This window comes from Malaclemys terrapin, chromosome 3 (assembly GCF_027887155.1).
Source record: "Malaclemys terrapin pileata isolate rMalTer1 chromosome 3, rMalTer1.hap1, whole genome shotgun sequence".
NCBI lineage: Eukaryota > Metazoa > Chordata > Testudines > Emydidae > Malaclemys > Malaclemys terrapin.
This window is the reverse complement of record NC_071507.1, coordinates 208,733,303-208,751,472: the sequence shown is the minus strand read 5'-3', so window position 1 is coordinate 208,751,472 and position 18,170 is coordinate 208,733,303. Positions and strand designations below refer to the sequence as shown.

Genomic DNA, 18,170 nt, shown 5'->3' with positions numbered 1-18,170 from the left:
CTGTCAGTGGGTGGGGCATTGAAGAAAGGGGAGGAGCCTGGCAGTGGGTGGGACATTGAAGAAAGGGGAGGAGCCTGGCACTGCAGCCAGGTGGGGGGAAGGACTCTGTCTCTGGGGCCAGCCCCTGTTGCTCAGCAGCTCGCTTGGTCCTGCCATTGCTCCCGTGCCCTAGAGGAAGATGTGGGGTGCTGGACACTGCTTGTACAGTCAGGGCCTGCTGCTCGGCACCCGACCCTCCCCCTGCATTCCCCAGGCAGCGGAAGGGCCCAGCCTACCCTGGCCCCACAGGGCGTGGTCTGCAGGGCAGGGCCCCTGTGCTCGTTCTTGGTAGCTCTGAGCCTGACCTGAGCCCTGTCACTTCAGGGCCCTCCCGGTGCTGTGAGCCTGTCGGGCTCCTGCGCTCGCCCCCTGCCTGGCCGGGCACTGGGTGCCCCGTGCAGCCGGGGAGATGCGTGCCGTGGGCTGGAGGCAGTGGGATGCTGCCCACCCCTGGGGAAGTGCAGGACGCACAGGCAGGGCCGGACACGGGATCAGGACCACGGCTGGGGCTTCACAGCCTGCTTTAATGGGGGAGGTGGGCTCAGGCCTGGCGGCCAGCCCGGGGCACTGCTACCCTCACTGGAAGGAGAAGTTGCTGCTCGGCAGCCCCCCGGACCACTGGCCGATGAACTTGAGCACGTCTTGGCACACAGGACTATGGGACGTCTGCAAGAGAGAAGAGGCGGCGCTGGGCACGGGCTTGCAGAGCCGGGTTGTGAGGCTGAACTCAGCTCCCTGCGAGTCAGCGCATCCCCCCACTCCCTCCTGGGCTGCCTGGGCAATGCGAGCCCAGCCCCCGAGCATGGGCATGACCAGGCAGCAGCTGGGCCCAGCCCCCCGACCTCACCTGCCTCCTGCCCCACGGGGGGGGCACCGCTACACTAGGGCAGCCGCGGAGCCTGGCCCCTGGACTGGAGCGGGGTGGGGCACAGCCCTGGGGCTACTGGGGGTGGGCTGGGGAAAGGGGGGGACCCAGTGGGATAATACACATGGGGGCTGCGTGGGGCTGGGCCCGGCTCAGACCCCGTGGGAGGGCTGGGCCCAGCCAGTTCCTCTCCAGCTGAGAGGTGCTGGGCGGGGAGGGGTGGGTAGGTGGCTGCCCCCCATTCTCCCTCCTGGTGGGTACAGGCCTGTGAGTGATCAGAGCCTCTGCCTTGTCCTGCCCCTCCCATGAAGACAGGCCCTGCCCCCGCTCACCTTGACGGCCATCAGGAACTTGTTCCATGTGTCTTTGTTGGCTTCTTTCCCAGGCCGCTTGAACTCAACCTTGTTCCTCAGCACGGGGTAGCCTGGCCACAGACAGGCTGGTGAGCGGGGCCGAGCCCAGCTCCGCCCGACCCCCAGCCCTGCCGGCACCCCCCCAGGGGCTGGCCTGGGTGCTTAGCCAACAGTGCCACACTGGGCAGAGCCGGCGCGGGGACCCCGAGGTGCTGGGGGCCCGAACACACAGCAATGCCCCTGCCAGGACCACGCCCGAGGCCTTTGCCTGCAGTTCCCTCGCCAGTGGCTGGAGCCCCCTGCTGCCAATTCCACTCCCTGCCACCAAGCCTGCTCCCCCCTGGTCCCAAACCTGCCTCCGACCCACCAACCCTGCCCCCCTGCCCAAAACCTCCCCCCCCAGTTGCTAATCCTGCCCCATGGGTCCCAAACCTCTCCCCATCCTGCCCCCCCCCCCGCCAAGCCTGCCTCCCCCGCCCAGGTTGCAAATCTCCCCCCCACAGCCAATCCTGCCCACCCAGGTCCGACTCATGCCCCCCGACTCCCCAGGTCCTGATCCTGTCCCCTCTGTGCCAAACCTCCCCCCCCCACTGCCAATCTGCCGCCCCCTGGGTCCCAATCCTGCCCCCCATCCCCACGGGGCTGAGGGCCCAGGGACTCACCGGTAAGCAGGCAAGGCAGGGAGCGCACGCCTGTGCTCGCGGCCACCAGCGAAGCCTCGTATGTGTCCCGCTCGTCTCGGGGCAGGACCTGCTCTAGCCGCTGGTCCATGGACATGGTGAGCACCCAGTCCCTGATCTCCTCCCGAGTCGCCTCCTGCCGCACAGCACAGACCACTGTTGACTCCAGGCACCGGCCTGCGAGCCGGCCTGGCCCCGAGACCGGGGTGGGGTCAGGCCCCCAGACCCTGAACCCCCACTGACAGAGGGGGCCCTGGTCACTTGCATCCCCTGCCCGGTCCTGAGAGCTTGGGTGGGAGGGGGCTGGTCACTAACCCCCCCCTCACCTGGTACTGAGAGCTGGGGCCTCATCCCTCGTTTCCTTTACCCCCCAGTCCTGAGAGCTGGGAGTCTGGCCCCTCGACCCCCTAGTCCTCTGATCCTGAGACCTGGGGGCCTGATCCCTTCCTCCCCCCACTCACCTGTCCCTGAGACCTGGGGCCCTGGTTCCTTGTGCCATCCCCTATTCCTGGGAGCTGGGGCCCTGCTCCCTCACTTTCCCTGGCCCTGAGAGCCTGGAGCCTGGTCCCTCATGCTTAGGGTTACCATACGTCTGGTTTTTCCCGGACATGTCTGGCTTTTTGGTAATGAAACCCCCGTCCAGGGGGAATTGCCAAAAAGCCGAACATGTCCAGGAAAAATACCGGCCGGGCACTTCTCCTCCCGGGCTCCGGCTGCTCTGCTCCTCCCCTGACTCTTCGGCTTTGTTTAAGAGCCAAGCTGCCCGAGCGCTCTGGCTTCGGCAGCCCCCTATGCCTCCGGACCCCGAGCCGCTGGCTGGGCACTTCCCCTCCCGGGCTCCGGGGGCGCAGGGTCCGGAGGCAAGGGGGCTGCCCGAAGCCCGAGCGCTACCGGCTTCACGGTTTGTCGGGCAGCCTCCAGACCCTGCGCCCCCAGCTGGGCACTTCCCCTCCCGGGCTCCAGCTGCGCTGGGGAAGCGCCGGCCGGGGGCGCAGGGTCTGGGGGCTGCCCGGCAAACCGTGAAGCCGGTAGCGCTTGGGCAGCCCTTTTCGCATGGCTGGGAGGGAGGAGGGGGAGTTAGGGCGGGGACTTTGGGGAAGGGGTGAAGTTGGGGCGGGGGAGGGGCAGGGCCAGGGCCCGTGGAGTGTCCTCTCTTTTTATTTTTTAAATATGGTAACCCTACTCATGCTCCCCACCCCCTGTTGCTGAGTCAGGTCCCCACTCACATCCCCACTTACTGCTGAGAGCTGGGCCCTGTGCTGGCCTGGGGCTGAGGGAAGCGGGGGGTGGGGGGACGACACTCACAGCCACGTGCTGATGCGCTGGGAGCGGCACCTCGAAGGGAATGTCCGTGTTCTGGAAGTCGACGTGGTCCAGGGCATCGAGCGTGCCCTCTTCGATGGCCTGGGGGCAGAGGGAGAGCGCTGCAGGGGGGGCCAGCATCCTGCAGTGCCAGCCCAGGCAGCACAAACCTCCCGCACCAGCAAAGGCCCCAGCAGGGTCCCAGGAGATGCCTTTGCCACTCCCAGCGGACACACCCACGGCTCACATTAGCCCTGACCTTGCAGCCAGCTGCTCGTCCACCCGGTGAGCCAGGCCCCATCCTGCGGGATCTGTTCCGAGGGTACGTCCTGGCATTCAGCTCTGTGCACACGAGCCCAGCACACCGCCGAGTGGGTGAGGGATGCGCGCTTTGGCGCTTCCACCTGAGACCCGAGGAAGAGCTCCATGCAGGGCTCTCTGGGTCCAATACAAGCTAAGCTCTCCCTCCGCCATCTGTCTCATACCCTGGGGCCACCCAGCTACAACAGCCCTGCCTCCAGCTTGCCAGGGGGGCCAGGTCGCTCCGTGGAACCCACGTGTCCCCATCATGATTTACCGAGTTTTCTGTACACTGTAAAATTTATCAGAGATTTTTATATTTCCTCCTGGATCCTCGATGAAGATATTGGAGCTGAGAGCCCCCATTAGAACCCCCCACACCCCCACTGGATGACAACTGCCCATTTCCTATTTGCCACCCACTAGCTAGCCACTGGTGAATCCATTGAATGGGGTGCTTCGTGTTAATGTTTGTCTGGCCTGTCAGGCTGGCAGGACTAAACCGCAGCCCTGACACAAGTTTAGCAGCCAGGCGTATGAGACCTATTTTCCATAGAGCGATCAGCAAACGCTGCTGCCTTTTAATTCTCAATGGAGTGTGCCCCAGCCAACAGGACGGCGATCGACACCCTTGGCCAGGGGGCCGGGGAACTGGGTCCCCCACCTGGCCCCTGCTGCTAGGGAGTCCAGGGTTAGAATGGAAACAGGCACAGGCCCTCTACTCGAGCAGCTGGAACCTGAGTGACCCTCCTTGCCAGCTGCTCTGGGGTCCCTGCTGGGTGCCGGCCCAACAGAAGGGCAAGGAAAGGGCCGAGCTGGACGCTTTCCTTCCTGGTTCTTGAGCAGGCAGCAGCCGAAGTGTCAGGAAATGAGAACAGCTTCCCTCCCTCGTTCGGGCCACCTCCAGGCCAGACATCACGGCCCTTCTGGCCTGGAAGTCTCTAGGGCTGCGGCCGTGCTGCTCCGGACATGCAGCCAGGGCTTTGCTCGGACAAGGCACCGTTTCACTCTGTGCCATTTCCAACCTGCAGCGTTCAGCCACATGCACACGCTCCCCCGTGGGTCCCCGAGGCAGGGCTGGGACAGTCTCTGTCCTTCCATAGGCACCTCCCCTGCAGCCCCGCAACACAGAAGAGCCTGCCCCCCGCAGAGCCAGCGCTAGGAGTAAGCAGCCTGAGCAATTGCTTAGGGCCCCGAGCAGTTCCAGGGTCCCCCCACTTCATTGTTAGTATCCCCGCTTTGGGCCCCAATGGGCTGGCCCCAGCACAGCTCCCCACCCCTGTGCCGCCTTTACCCTCATCCCGATGTGCTACTCACGTCTGTGAGATCCAGGAAACGGTTCAGGAAGATGAATGCCATGTTCTCCCAGCCGACCGCCTAGTGCAGAGAAAGCAAGAATGCGTGTGAGTGGTGGGAAGCTGATGCTGCCCATCCACGCAGGCTCTGGGGAGCCCTGGCCACGTCCCACCCACTGGTGATGTGAGGAAATGCACACTGGGCTAAGAGCAGTAACCTTCAGCCAGACAACGGGGGGCACCTGCATTGCGCCTTGCTGAGCAGCCAGGGTTCGGGGGGAAACCAGGCAACGAAGGCTTCTGGGGCAGTGAATCTGCAGGGTTCAGTGAAAACAGCAGCATCCCGCACAGCCCCGAGGCCCATCACAGCCCCAGCTACTCCAGAGGCAGGTGTGAGACCGTAAGACCGCCAAGCAGCAGATGTGTGATAACTTGCCCCATGAGGGCCTCATCCTGGGCACTCATACTTAGAGCTCAGATTATTTGTTTGTGGGCTTGTCGAGATGAACAGTGAGTGTGCAGCAAGCTGGGGCATTAATTTACCGCGCACTAGCCTGCTCTGCACTCCCCGGCTCTGGCCCCTTCACAACACAACACAACAGCCTATAGACAGCTAACAAGACTACAAAAGAATGGGAAAGAAAAACCTGGAGGCAGCTCCCTCCAGGCTCTGGGCTCTCTTCCTTCACTGAGCACGGCAGGGCTCACTGGGGGTTCAGAGCAAGTCTCAGTCTGTTCCCCTTTTAGTTCAGGGGATGCACACCCTCCTCTGCAACAGCAGGGGCTCTGCTAGCCTCTCTCCAGGGCCGGAGCTCCACAACCTGGTCCAGTCCCAGGTCTGCCCTCAGCTCAGGTGAGTTCCCTCCTTGTAACTCCTCGGGCAGGGCCACTCCAGGCCAGAGCAGCTCCTTAACCCCTTCCGTGCCAGTGCAAGGTCTGCACACCCCATCATACATAAACATAAGAACGGCCATACTAGGTCAGACCAATGGTCCATCTACCCTAGTGCCCTGTTTTCTGACAGTGGATGATGCCACAACTACAGTATAAGGTGTCAATCAACAATTAATCTATACACCTATCTATGACATTAACTTTCAAAACTCATGGCGATCGGGGGAGGTCCCGGATGATTGGAAAAAGGCTAATGTAGTGCCCATCTTTAAACAAGGGAAGAAGGAGAATCCAGGGAACTACAGACTGATCAGCCTCACCTCAGTCCCCGGAAAAATCATGGAGCAGGTCCTCAAGGAATCCATTTTGAAGCATTGGAGGGTGATCAGGAACAGTCAACATAGATTCACCAAGGGCAAGTCATGCCTGACCAACCTAATTGCCTTCTATGAGGAGATAACTGGCTCTGTGGATATGGGGAAAGCAGTGGATGTGATCTATCTTGACTTTAGCAAAGCTTTTGATACAGTCTCCCACAGTATTCTTGCCAGCAAGTTAAAAAAGTCTGGATTGGATGAATGGATTATAAGGTGGATAGAAAGCTGGCTAGATAGTCAGGCTCAACGGGTAGTGATCAACGGCTCGATGTCTAGTTGGCAGCTGGTATCAAGCGGAGTGCCCCAGGGGTTAGTCCTGGGGCCAGTTTTGTTCAACATCTTCATTAATTAACTGGATGATGGGATTAATTGCACCCTCAGCAAGTTCACAGATGACACTAAACTGGGGGGAGAGATAGATACACTGGAGGGTAGGGATAGGGTCCAGAGTGACCTAGACAAATTGGAGGATTGGGCCAAAAAAAATCTGATAAGCGTCAACAACAAAGACAAGTGCAGAGTCCTGCACTTAGGATGGAAGAATCCCATGCACTGCTACAGACTAGGGACCGAGTGGCTATGCAGCAGTTCTGCAGAAAAGGACCTAGGGGTCACAGTGGACGAGAAGCTGGATATGAGTCAGCAGCGTGCCCTTGTTGTCAAGAAGGCTAACAGCATATTGGGCTGCATTAGTAGGAGCATTGCCAGCAGATCGAGGGAAGTGATTATTCCCCTCTAATCGGCACTGGTGAGGCCTCATCTGGAGTACTGTGTCCAGTTTTGGGCCCCACACTTCAGAAAGGATGTGGGCAAACTGGAGAGAGTCCAGCGGAGGGCAACGAAAATGATCAGGGGGTTGGGGTACATGACTTACAAGGAGAGGCTGAGGGAACTGGGTTTATTTAGTCTGCAGAAGAGAAGAGTGGAGGTGGGGGGGGGGGAAGATTTGATAGCAGCCTTCAACTACCTGAAGGGAGGTTCCAAAGAGAATGGAGGTCGGCTGTTCTCAGTGGTGGCAGATGACCGAACAAAGAACAATGGGCAACAGAAGTTACTAGATCACAGGCCCTGGTTCTCATGGGGGACTTCAATCACCCCGATATCTGCTGGGAGAGCAATACAGCAGTGCACAGACAATCCAGGAAGTTTTTGGAAAGTGTAGGGGACAATTTCCTGGTGCAAGTGCTAGAGGAACCAACTAGGGGCAGAGCTCTTCTTGACCTGCTGCTCGCAAACAGGGAAGAATTAGTAGGGGAAGCGAAAGTGGATGGGAACCTGGGAAGCAGTGACCATGAGATGGTCGAGTTCAGGATTCTGACACAAGGAAGAAAGGAGAGCAGCAAAATATTTACCCTGGACTTCAGAAAAGCAGACTTTGACTCCCTCAAGGAACTGATGGGCAGGATCCCCTGCGAGAATAACATGAAGGGGAAAGGTTTCAGAGTAGCAGCCATGTTAGTCTGTATCCGCAAAAAGAAGAACAGGAGTACTTGTGGCACCTTAGAGACTAACAAATTTATTAGAGCATAAGCTTTCGTGGACTACAGCCCACTTCTTCGGATGCATATAGAATGGAACATATATTGAGGAGATATATATACACACATACAGAGAGCATAAACAGGTGGGAGTTGTCTTACCAACTCTGAGAGGCCAATTAAGTAAGAGAAAAAAACTTTTGAAGTGATAATCAAGCTAGCCCAGTACAGACAGTTTGATAAGAAGTGTGAGACTACTTACAAGGGGGGATAGATTCAATGTTTGTAATGGCTCAGCCATTCCCAGTCCTTATTCAATCCTGAGTTGATTGTATCTAGTTTGCATATCAATTCTAGCTCAGCAGTCTCTCCTTGGAGTCTGTTTTTGAAGTTTTTCTGTTGTAATATAGCCACCCGCAGGTCTGTCACTGAATGACCAGACAGGTTAAAGTGTTCTCCCACTGGTTTTTGAGTATTTTGATTCCTGATGTCAGATTTGTGTCCATTAATTCTTTTGCGTAGAGACTGTCCGGTTTGGCCAATGTACATGGCAGAGGGGCATTGCTGGCACATGATGGCATATATCACATTGGTAGATGTGCAGGTGAATGAGCCCCTGATGGTATGGCTGATGTGATTAGGTCCTATGATGATGTCACTTGAATAGATATGTGGACAGAGTTGGCATCGGGGTTTGTTACAAGGATAGGTTCCTGGGTTAGTGGTTTTGTTCAGTGATGTGTGGTTGCTGGTGAATATTTGCTTTAGGTTGGGGGGTTGTCTGTAAGCGAGGACAGGTCTGTCTCCCAGGATCTGTGAGAGTAAAGTATCATCTTTCAGGATAGGTTGTTGATCTCTGATGATGCGCTGGAGAGGTTTTAGTTGGGGGCTGAAGGTGACAGCTAGTGGTGTTCTGTTATTTTCTTTGTTGGGCCTGTCTTGTAGGAGGTGACTTCTGGGTACTCGTCTGGCTCTGTCAATCTGTTTTTTCACTTCAGCAGGTGGGTATTGTAGTTTTAAGAATGCTTGATAGAGATCTTGTAGGTGCTTGTCTCTATCCGAGGGATTGGAGCAAATGCGGTTATATCTTAGAGCTTGGCTGTAGACAATGGATCGTGTGGTGTGTCCTGGATGGAAGCTGGAGGCATGTAGGTAAGTGTAGCGGTCAGTAGGTTTCCGGTATAGGGTGGTATTTATGTGGCCTCTCAGAGTTGGTAAGACAACACCCACCTGTTTATGCTCTCTGTATGTGTGTATATATATCTCCTCAATATATGTTCCATTCTATATGCATCCGAAGAAGTGGGCTGTAGTCCACGAAAGCTTATGCTCTAATAAATTTGTTAGTCTCTAAGGTGCCACAAGTACTCCTGTTCTTCTTTTTATGAAGGGGAAAGGAGTCCAGGAGAGCTGGCTCTTTTAGTCTCCAGAAGAGAAGAATGAGGGGGGATTTGATAGCAGCCTTCAACTACCTGAAGGGGGGTTCCAAAGAGGATGGAGCTCGGCTGTTCTCAGTGGTGGCAGATGACAGAACAAGGAGCAATGGTCTCAAGTTGCAGTGGGGGAGGTCCAGGTTGGATATCAGGAAAAACTATTTCACTAGGAGGGTGGTGAAACACTGGAATGCGTTACCTAGGGAGGTGGTGGAGTCTCCTTCCTTGGAGGTTTTTAAGGCCCGGCTTGACAAAGCCCTGGCTGGGATGATTTAGCTGGGAATTGGTCCTGCTTTGAGCAGGGGGTTGGACTAGATGACCTCTTGAGGTCCCTTCCAACTCTGATATTCTATGATTCTATGATTCTAAAGAATCCTTATTGAGGTTGCAGGAACAAACCATCCCGATGTGTAGAAAGAACAGTAAATATGGCAGGCGACCAGCTTGGCTTAACAGTGAAATCCTTACTGATTGTAAACACAAAAAAGAAGCTTACAAGAAGTGGAAGATTGGACAAATGACCAGGGAGGAGTATAAAAATATGGCTTAGGCATGCAGGAGTGAAATCAGGAAGGCCAAATCACACTTGGGAGTTGCAGCTAGCAAGGGATATTAAGAGTAACAAGAAGGGTTTCTTCAGGTATGTTTGCAACAAGAAGAAGGTCAAGGAAAGTGTGGGCCCCTTACTGAATGGGGGAGGCAACCTAGTGACAGAGGATGTGGAAAAAGTTAATGTACTCAATGCTTTTTTTGCCTCTGTCTTCACAAACAAGGTCAGCTCCCAGACTACTGCACTGGGCAGCACAGTATGGGGAGGAGGTGACCAGCCCTCTGTGGAGAAAGAAGTGGTTCAGGACTATTTAGAAAAGCTGGACGAGCACAAGTCCATGGGGCCGGATGCACTGCATCCGAGGGTGCTAAAGGAGTTGGTGGATGTGATTGCAGAGCCATTGGCCATTATCTTTGAAAACTCATGGCAATCGGGGGAGGTCCCGGATGACTGGAAAAAGGCTAATGTAGTGCCCATCTTTAAAAAAGGGAAGAAGGAGGATCCGGGGAACTACAAGCCAGTCAGCCTCACCTCAGTCCCTGGAAAAATCATGGAGCAGGTCCTCAAGGAATCAATTCTGAAGCACTTAGAGGAGAGGAAATTGATCAGGAACAGTCAGCATGGATTCAACAAGGGCAAGTCATGCCTTCTATGAGGAGATAACTGGGTCTGTGGATGAGGGGAAAGCAGTGGATTCCTTGACTTTAGCAAATCTTTTGATACGGTCACCCACAGTATTCTTGCCAGCAAGTTAAAGAAGTATGGGCTGGATGAATGGACTATAAGGTGGACAGAAAGCTGGCCAGCTCGTCGGGCTCAACGGGTAGTGATCAACGGCTCCATGTCTAGTTGACAGCCGATATTAAGCGGAGTGCCCCAAGGGTCGGTCCTGGGGCCGGTTTTGTTCAATATATTCATTAATGATCTGGAGGATGGCGTGGACTGCACTCTCAGCAAGTTTGCAGATGACACTAATTTGGGAGGAGTGGTAGATACGCTGGAGGGTAGGGATAGGATACAGAGGGACCTAGACAAATTAGAGGATTGGGACAAAAGAAATCTGATGAGGTTGTTTAGTCTGCAGAAGAGAAGAATGAGGGGGGATTTGATAGCTGCTTTCAACTACCTGAAAGGGGATTCCAAAGAGAATGGATCTAGACTGTTCTCAGTGGTAGCAGATGACAGAACAAGGAGCAATGGTCTCAAGTTGCAGTGGGGGAGGTCTAGGTTGGATATTAGGAAAAAATATTTCACTAGGAGGTTGGTGAACCACTGGAATGGGTTCCCTAGGGAGGTGGTGGAATCTCCTTCTTTGGAGGTTTTTAAGGTCAGGCTTGAGAAAGCCCTTGCTGGGATGATTTAGTTGGGGATTGGTCCTGCTTTGAGCAGGGGGTTGGACTAGATCACCTCCTGAGGTCCCTTCCAGCCTGAGATTCTATGATTCCATGACGCTGGTAGAGCAGGTGCCAGCTCTTGCCAAGGCTGTAGGCATCAGCTGAGCACAGACAAACTCATAGCTGGAAAACAAACCAGCTCACTTGTATGCTAGTATTCTTTAAGACAGGTGCTAGCCTTTGAGGACGTGTGTAGTATTTAGACTTTATGAATGCTTCTAAGCTGCTGCCTGCATTTATCGGACTTGTAATGCCTGTATCCTGTGCTGTAAGGTGATATGTACGTTTTGCTTTGTAATGGTATAAATGCCTGCTCTGGACTTGGGAAGCCTGGCAGGAGTGGTTGCCGTGTCCATCAAGAAGGACTATCAAAACTAAATGGGCCATTGTGGAACATCATGATACAAAGACTGGGTGACGGCCCTCTCACCCCCAGGAAGGTGCTACTGTCAAGAAAGTTGGTCCCATCAGTGTGAATTCTGGGAGAAGAGAATAAAGATAGCTGACATGACACTTTTTCATCTCTGCTGTCTGGATTCTCACAGGACTGGAGCTCGGAAACAAAAGCAGGGATCCCCAGGGTCAACCTGGGTTACACCTAAAAGACATTCAGTGTTGACTGATTACTGCAACTCTGTCACCTTTGGGAACCACAGACTGTAACTCATTTGTTTATATATGTTACCTGCTTTAACCTGTAAACAACTCTCATTTCTTTTCCTAGTTAATACACGCTGAGTTAGTTTACTGTAGGACTGACTACAAGCGCTGTCTTTGGTGTGAGCTCTGAGGTACAAATTGACCTGGGGTAAGTGACTGGTCTCTTGGGACTGAGACAATCTGAACCTTTTGTAATCTTTGCTATATGGCAACCAAAGAATCACATAGTCCAGCTTGCCCGGGTGGCAGAGAGACAGGAGGGCCCAAGGGGCCTGTCAGGGACTCCACGGTAAGGCTGTTCTAGTGCTTCCAGAGCCCACGTTTGTTACTGGCTTGGTGGCAGCTAACTATAGGACACACCACCAGCATGGGGCGTCTGCCCCGCTTTCTGACAGCCTGCCGGGAGTGTGGCACTCACAGGCGTGAGCCACTCCAGGCAGCGAGAGGGTACACGACCCTCCCAATTACACTGCTCTACAGCCAAAATGCTTCTGAAATAAATGTAGTCAAACTTTACTAATTCTGGGTCACTGAGAACGAAAATGATGCTTAAAATTGTTGATTGGCTCTAGTTTTCAAGATATGCTATTGGGTCAGTATATACAACCCTTGACTTGGGAATGGCAGAGGATAAGTGAGTTATAAAGGGAAGGGATCTCAATTTAAACCAGAAATGACTAAAATACATCTTTGACTGGATCTATGAATAAATCTATGACTGGGTTTGGACAGTACTTGCTTTTTAGGCAAAACAATGAATGATGCAATCTGAAGCTGGTATTGCGTCATACATGATATGAATTGCATCATGTTATTCCTAGAAGTCATGGATGATGCAATCATAACGAAGCTTACATCACTCTGCTGAACAAATTGCCCTATATCAGCTCTAGAAATCATACAGTGTCGTGCTCTCTTATTTGTCAGTGTTTGATTTTGCAAAGGGACACATTTCTGTTTAGCCAAAGTGAGCAGAGATGCCTCGTACTTGTGTGAACAGTGCAGATAACTTCTGCTATGTTTGTGGTGAAGTGACTTTTGCATCACAAAAGCGCAGTATAACCACTATGGTTAAGAAAGCCTATCACCTTTATTTTGGCTGCAAAATTGGAGATCAGGACAAGAGGTGGGCCCCACACATATGCTGCAACACTTGTGCAACAAATCTTCACCAGCGGTTGAACAGGAAAAGGAAATCTATGCCTTTTGCAGTGCCAATGATTTGGAGAGAGCCAACAGATCATACCAGCAATTGTTACTTCTGCATGATGCCTCCAGTTGGGAAAGGTGTGTCAAAGAAGAAAAAGTGGACTGTGCATTATCCAAACATTCCATCAGCTATACGCCCAGTACCCCACGGAGAAGGACTGCCCGTTCCTGATGCACCAGAATCATTCTCACTTGAGTCAGATGAGGAAGAGGAAGAGGATGAAACTTCTGGTCCTGACAGTCATTGGAGCCTGGGAGGAAAAGTGTTCAGCATCCACCACTTGTTGAATCAAGGAAGATTTTGTTACCACCCTTACACATCAAGTTGGGTCTGATGAAGAACTTTGTCAAGGCCATTGACAAAACACAAGCAGCTTTCAAGTACCTCCAGGGAAAATTTCCAAGGTTAAGGAAGCTAAGATAAAGGAAGGTGTCTTTGTTGGTCCTCAGATTCGTGAACTTCTTCGAGATGATGCATTTGACCATGCACTGCGTGGCAAGGAAAAGACGGCATGGAAAGCCTTCCAGTTAGTGGCAATACATTTTCTCGGAAACAAGAAGGCAGACAACTACAGGTTGTTGGTGGAAAACCTCCTTAAGGCATACAAAAGCCTTGGTTGCAACATGTCACTAAAGATACATTTTTTGCACTCTCATCTAGATTTTTTTCCACCGAACTGCGGAGCAGTGAGCGACGAGCACGGCGAGCTATTTCACCAGGACATTGCAACAATGGAGAAACGCTATCAGGGCAAATAGAGCCCATCAATGCTTGCAGACTATTGCTGGACAGTGACAAGAGATGCTCCATTTAATGAAGACAAGAGACAAGCCAAGAAGCGCCGAGTAGACACTGAATAGGACTAAACTATGTACATAATAGTTTTTTGCCTTTTGTTTCATAATAAATTTTATTTAGATAACCCTTTTGCTGATTTTTAAAGTGTTACATAAACAGGACAGGTGAACTATTATCATGTAAAGCAACCATAAACACATGAAAAGACCTAGGTTTACAATTCATGATTAAAACTCTACTATCTACACAATATACATAGACATAAAATGTAAAAACTTAAATATCTTAGAAACAGTAGCCAATCTTTGGACAAATTGGAGAAATGGTCTGAGTTAAACAGGATGAAGTTTAACAAAGACAAATGCAAAGTGCTCCACTTAGGAAGGAAAAATCAATTTCACACATACAGAATGGGAAAAGACTGTCTAGGTAGGAGTACGGCAGAAAAGGATCTAGGGGTTATAGTGGACCACAAGCTAAATATGAGTCAACAGTGTGATTCTGTTGCAAAAAAAGCAAACATGATTCTGGGATGTATTAACAGGTGTGTTGTGAGCAAGACACGAGAAGTCATTCTTCCACTCTACTCTGCTCTGGTTAGGCCTCAGCTGGAGTATTGTGTCCAGTTCTGGGCGCCGCATTTTAAAAAAGATGTGGAGAATTTGGAAAGGGTCCAAAGAAGAGCAACAAGAATGATTAAAGGTCTTGAGAACATGACCTATGAAGGAAGGCTGAAAGAATTGGGTTTGTTTAGTTTGGAAAAGAGAAGACTGAGAGGGGACATGATAGCAGTTTTCAGGTATCTAAAAGGGTGTCATAAGGAGGAGGGAGAGAACTTGTTCACCTTAGCCTCTAAGGATAGAACCAGAAACAATGGGTTTAAACTGCAGCAAGGGAGGTCTAGGTTGGACATTAGGAAAAAGTTCCTAACTGTCAGGGTGGTTAAACACTGGAACAAATTGCCTAGGGAGGTTGTGGAATCTCTGTCTCTGGAGATATTTAAGAGTAGGTTAGATAAATGTCTATCAGGGATGGTCTAAACTGTATTTGGTCCTGCCATGCGGGCAGGGGACTGGACTCGATGACCTCTCGAGGTCCCTTCCAGTCCTATAATCTAATCTATGAATCAGTTGTTTTAATTGTCATATTTGAATTCAGCACATCAAAATACATAATAAATAGCACATTTTATCTCTGAAGCAGACGACTTCTCCAAAATTGTAGACCAGTGTTAAGTGTATTTACAAAATCACTATTTCAGCCTGAAGCCTGGGAGTTTTGCCAGCACGAGCGTATTTTATGAGTGTGTGCATGAGCCCATGTGTCACGCACCACCAGTCCGATCTGATGAACACAGCGAATGTGGGGCGTTTGTCTCCACTGCCCCGGTGGGTCACGCACTGGCTGTGCAGTGAGGGGCAGACAGGAGGCTTATTTTCCAAACCCCCCCCCGCCTCCCCGGTACTGGAGTGCGCCTGCAGGGGCCACCGGGGGCAGGTAGAGCGTGAGACGCAGCCTGTGGCTGGCGGGATGACACCAGTGCCCCAAGCCCCACTGACAGTCTCTGGCTCACCTCCCATCACACCCTCCCTGCACAGTCTGCGGAGGAGGGGGGAAGCTGGAGGGGCAATAGCAGAGGAGGTGGTGATGGCAGAGGAGGTCCAGGACAGGGACTGGTCAAGATAATTAAGGACCCTAAGTGGCACAGGAGGGCAGCTTTCCTGGCCAGATCCGCACGGTCTCCCCAATCGGGGTGGGGGCCAGAAATGCAACAAGGGGGAATCACTGACCCCCAAGGCCCCATGCCCATCCCTCTCTCCCTAACCCTCCCACCCTCCCCAATCTGAGGACACCCACTCCCCTGCCAGGCCCGTCACCCTCTCCTCATGCCCCACAGGATACGTGCTCATGGAGAACCCCCAAGGAGGGGCATTTGCAGCCACATTTGCCGAGGGGCTGGTGGATGTTGGGGGCAGGAGCCACCCAGGCAGGAGGGAGGGAGGCAGGGAGGGAGGGAAAGCTGCCAGAGAAGGACCCACTCCCCCACTGCAGACAGAGAGCCCATGGGAGCCAGGTGACCAGGCCCTGCTGCCACTGGCTCCTGCATATCAGGCTGCTTCTTACCTTGGCTGCTGTGCCAGCTTCATAAAAGGCCTTGTCTGCGGGGATGAGCTCAGTGTGGCGCAGCAGGGAGATGGAGAGCTTGGCCGCCACCACATCCTGAGGGCAAAGATGCCTTGAGAGCCACCCGGAGCCAACACGTATGAGAAACAGTGACCCAGTCCGGATCCCCAGTGCCCAGTGTCTGAGTCCCGGAGATCCCTGCCCAGATCCCTAGTGCCCCGTGTCTGAGTCCCGGAGATCCCTGCCTAGATCCCCAGCGCCCAGTGTCTGAGTCCCGGAGATCCCTGCCCAGATCCTCAGTGCCCAGTGTCTGAGTCCCGGAGATCCCTGCCCAGATCCCCAGCGCCCGGTGTCTGAGTCCCGGAGATCCCTGCCCAGATCCCTAGTGCCCAGTGTCTGAGTCCCGGAGATCCCTGCCCAGATCCCTAGTGCCCAATGTCTGAGTCCCGGAGATCCCTGCCCAGATCCCTAGTGCCCAATGTCTGAGTCCCGGAGATCCCTGCCCAGATCCCTAGTGCCCAGTGTGACGGAGCAGGGAACAGGGCAGATTTGACCTGGGAATGTTGCAGGGGGGTTGCAGTGGGGATGTGGGACTTCCCTTGAAGGAAGCTACCTGAGCTGTAACCTGAGCCAGGAACGGGGGTGGGGAGAATTAACACCTTCTGCCCGGGAGACTGAACAAAGGAGAGGAGCAGCGGGAGGGGCTGGGAGTTTAGTTTCGGTTGGAGCTGGGTGGTGCAACGCAGGGAACCCCAAGCTGGGGTCTAAGCTCCCTGAACCTCCCAGAGGGACCTAATTGAGAGGGTCTGGTCGTACCTACACGCTCTGCTTGAGACTGTGTTCCTGTCCTTAAATAAACCTTCTGCCTTTCTGGCTGGTTGAGAGTCGCAGTGAATCTCGGGAAGAGGGGTGCAGGGCCCTAACTCCCCCACAATCCGCAACAACTGGTGGCAGCAGTGGGATCTACTGCACCCCGTGGACGGCGCTTCCTGCAGTAAGTGACTGGGGAGCAGTAAAACGAAGGGGGATTGACGGGGACCAGGTGTGCTGAAGAGTGGGAGAGAGACGGTTATTACCCCTGGGAGTGTGTGACCAGCGAGAAGGACTTTTGCAGTAACAGGGTCCCCCGGGGGGATCGCAGCGAGTGGTCCCAGGGGCGGAGGAGTCTGCAGCTCGACCCTGGCAGAGAGGCGGAGACCTCGAGAAGGGCTGGCACACTAGGGGTCCCCCTGGGAACTGTGGGGAGCTGTGAGCACACAGGCCGGTGAGTGGCCAGCAGGAAGATGTATGCCAAGCGGCTTAAGAGCGACCTGGTGGAGCTGTGCAAGCAGAGGCGGCTGCGCATTGGGAGGCTCACCAAAGAACAGCTCATTGCCCAGCTGGAGGCGGAAGATCGCGCGAATGAACTGATCCCTGTGTCTCAGGGAAGCAGCCTGGCAAATGCAGCGCAGGCACCAGTGTCTGTCCCAGCTGGGAGTGGTCAGCCGGCTGCTGAGGGCTTCCCGAGACCCCTCCTTCCTATGCCTAGGGGAAGGGTGGGGAGGAGCCCAGCAAATACCGAAGGCGCCGTGACCCCCCCGGCCAGCAGGGGATCCCCCCGGCGAAGCCCGCCGGCCAGCAGAGGATCCTCCCGGCGACGTTCGGCATCCGTGGAGCGGAATTGGCTGGAATGGGAGAAAGAGCTAAAACTGAGAGAGCTGGAGGATCGTGAACAACAGAGACAGCATGAACGGGAGGAGAAAGAGAGACAGAGACAGCATGAACGGGAGGAGAATAAGAGACAGAGACAGCATGAAGAGAGACAGAGACAGGAGAATGAGAGACAGCGTCAGCATGACCTGGAACTGGCGAGACTGAAGGGCAGCGAACCCCCGGCTGCGGTGAGTGAGGGGGGACCCAGGACTGCACGGAGCTTTGATAAGTGCATCATGGCCCCATACAAGGAGGGGGAGGACATGGATGACTTCCTGGAGGACTTTGAGACGGCCTGCGAGCTGCACCGGGTTGATCCCGCGGACAGACTCCGGGTCCTTACCCCCTTACTGGACCCCAAAGCCGTGGCATTGTACCGCCAACTGGGAGAGGCAGAGAAAGGGGACTACGAACTATTGAAAAAGGCCCTGCTACGTGAGTTTGGGCTGACTCCTGAGATGTACCGGGAAAGGTTCCGGAGTCAAGATAAAACCCCTGAGATCTCATATCTGCAACTAGCCGTCCGCATGGAAAGAAACGCCAGCAAGTGGGCTGGTGGGGCCCAGACGAAGGAGGACCTGATTAAACTGCTGATACTGGAGCAACTGTATGAGCGGTGCCCATCCGACCTGAGGCTGTGGTTGGTGGACAGAAAGCCAGAGAACCCGCGGCACGCCGGGCAGCTGGCTGATGAGTTTGTAAAGAGCCGGTCAGGGGGTGGCAGGG

At 53.9% G+C, this 18,170-nt stretch overlaps 1 protein-coding gene across 2 annotated transcripts in view; it reads right to left on the bottom strand.

The window, feature by feature from the left end:
* Window positions 1-530: 530 nt before the first annotated feature.
* Window positions 531-18,170, bottom strand: part of IFT172 (intraflagellar transport 172) — a 120,426-nt gene continuing 102,786 nt past the window's right edge. Inside the window, exons 43-48 of one of the 2 annotated variants that reach the window (XM_054022079.1) lie at window positions 15,753-15,848; window positions 4,857-4,916; window positions 3,243-3,341; window positions 1,920-2,073; window positions 1,237-1,328; window positions 531-705 (exon numbers count right to left, since the gene is read on the bottom strand). In XM_054022079.1, the coding sequence (XP_053878054.1) occupies window positions 616-705; window positions 1,237-1,328; window positions 1,920-2,073; window positions 3,243-3,341; window positions 4,857-4,916; window positions 15,753-15,848 (591 nt within the window). In that variant the 3' untranslated portion in view covers window positions 531-615. The remainder of the gene's footprint in view (window positions 706-1,236; window positions 1,329-1,919; window positions 2,074-3,242; window positions 3,342-4,856; window positions 4,917-15,752; window positions 15,849-18,170) is intronic. The other variant, XM_054022080.1, reaches the window with a different exon arrangement.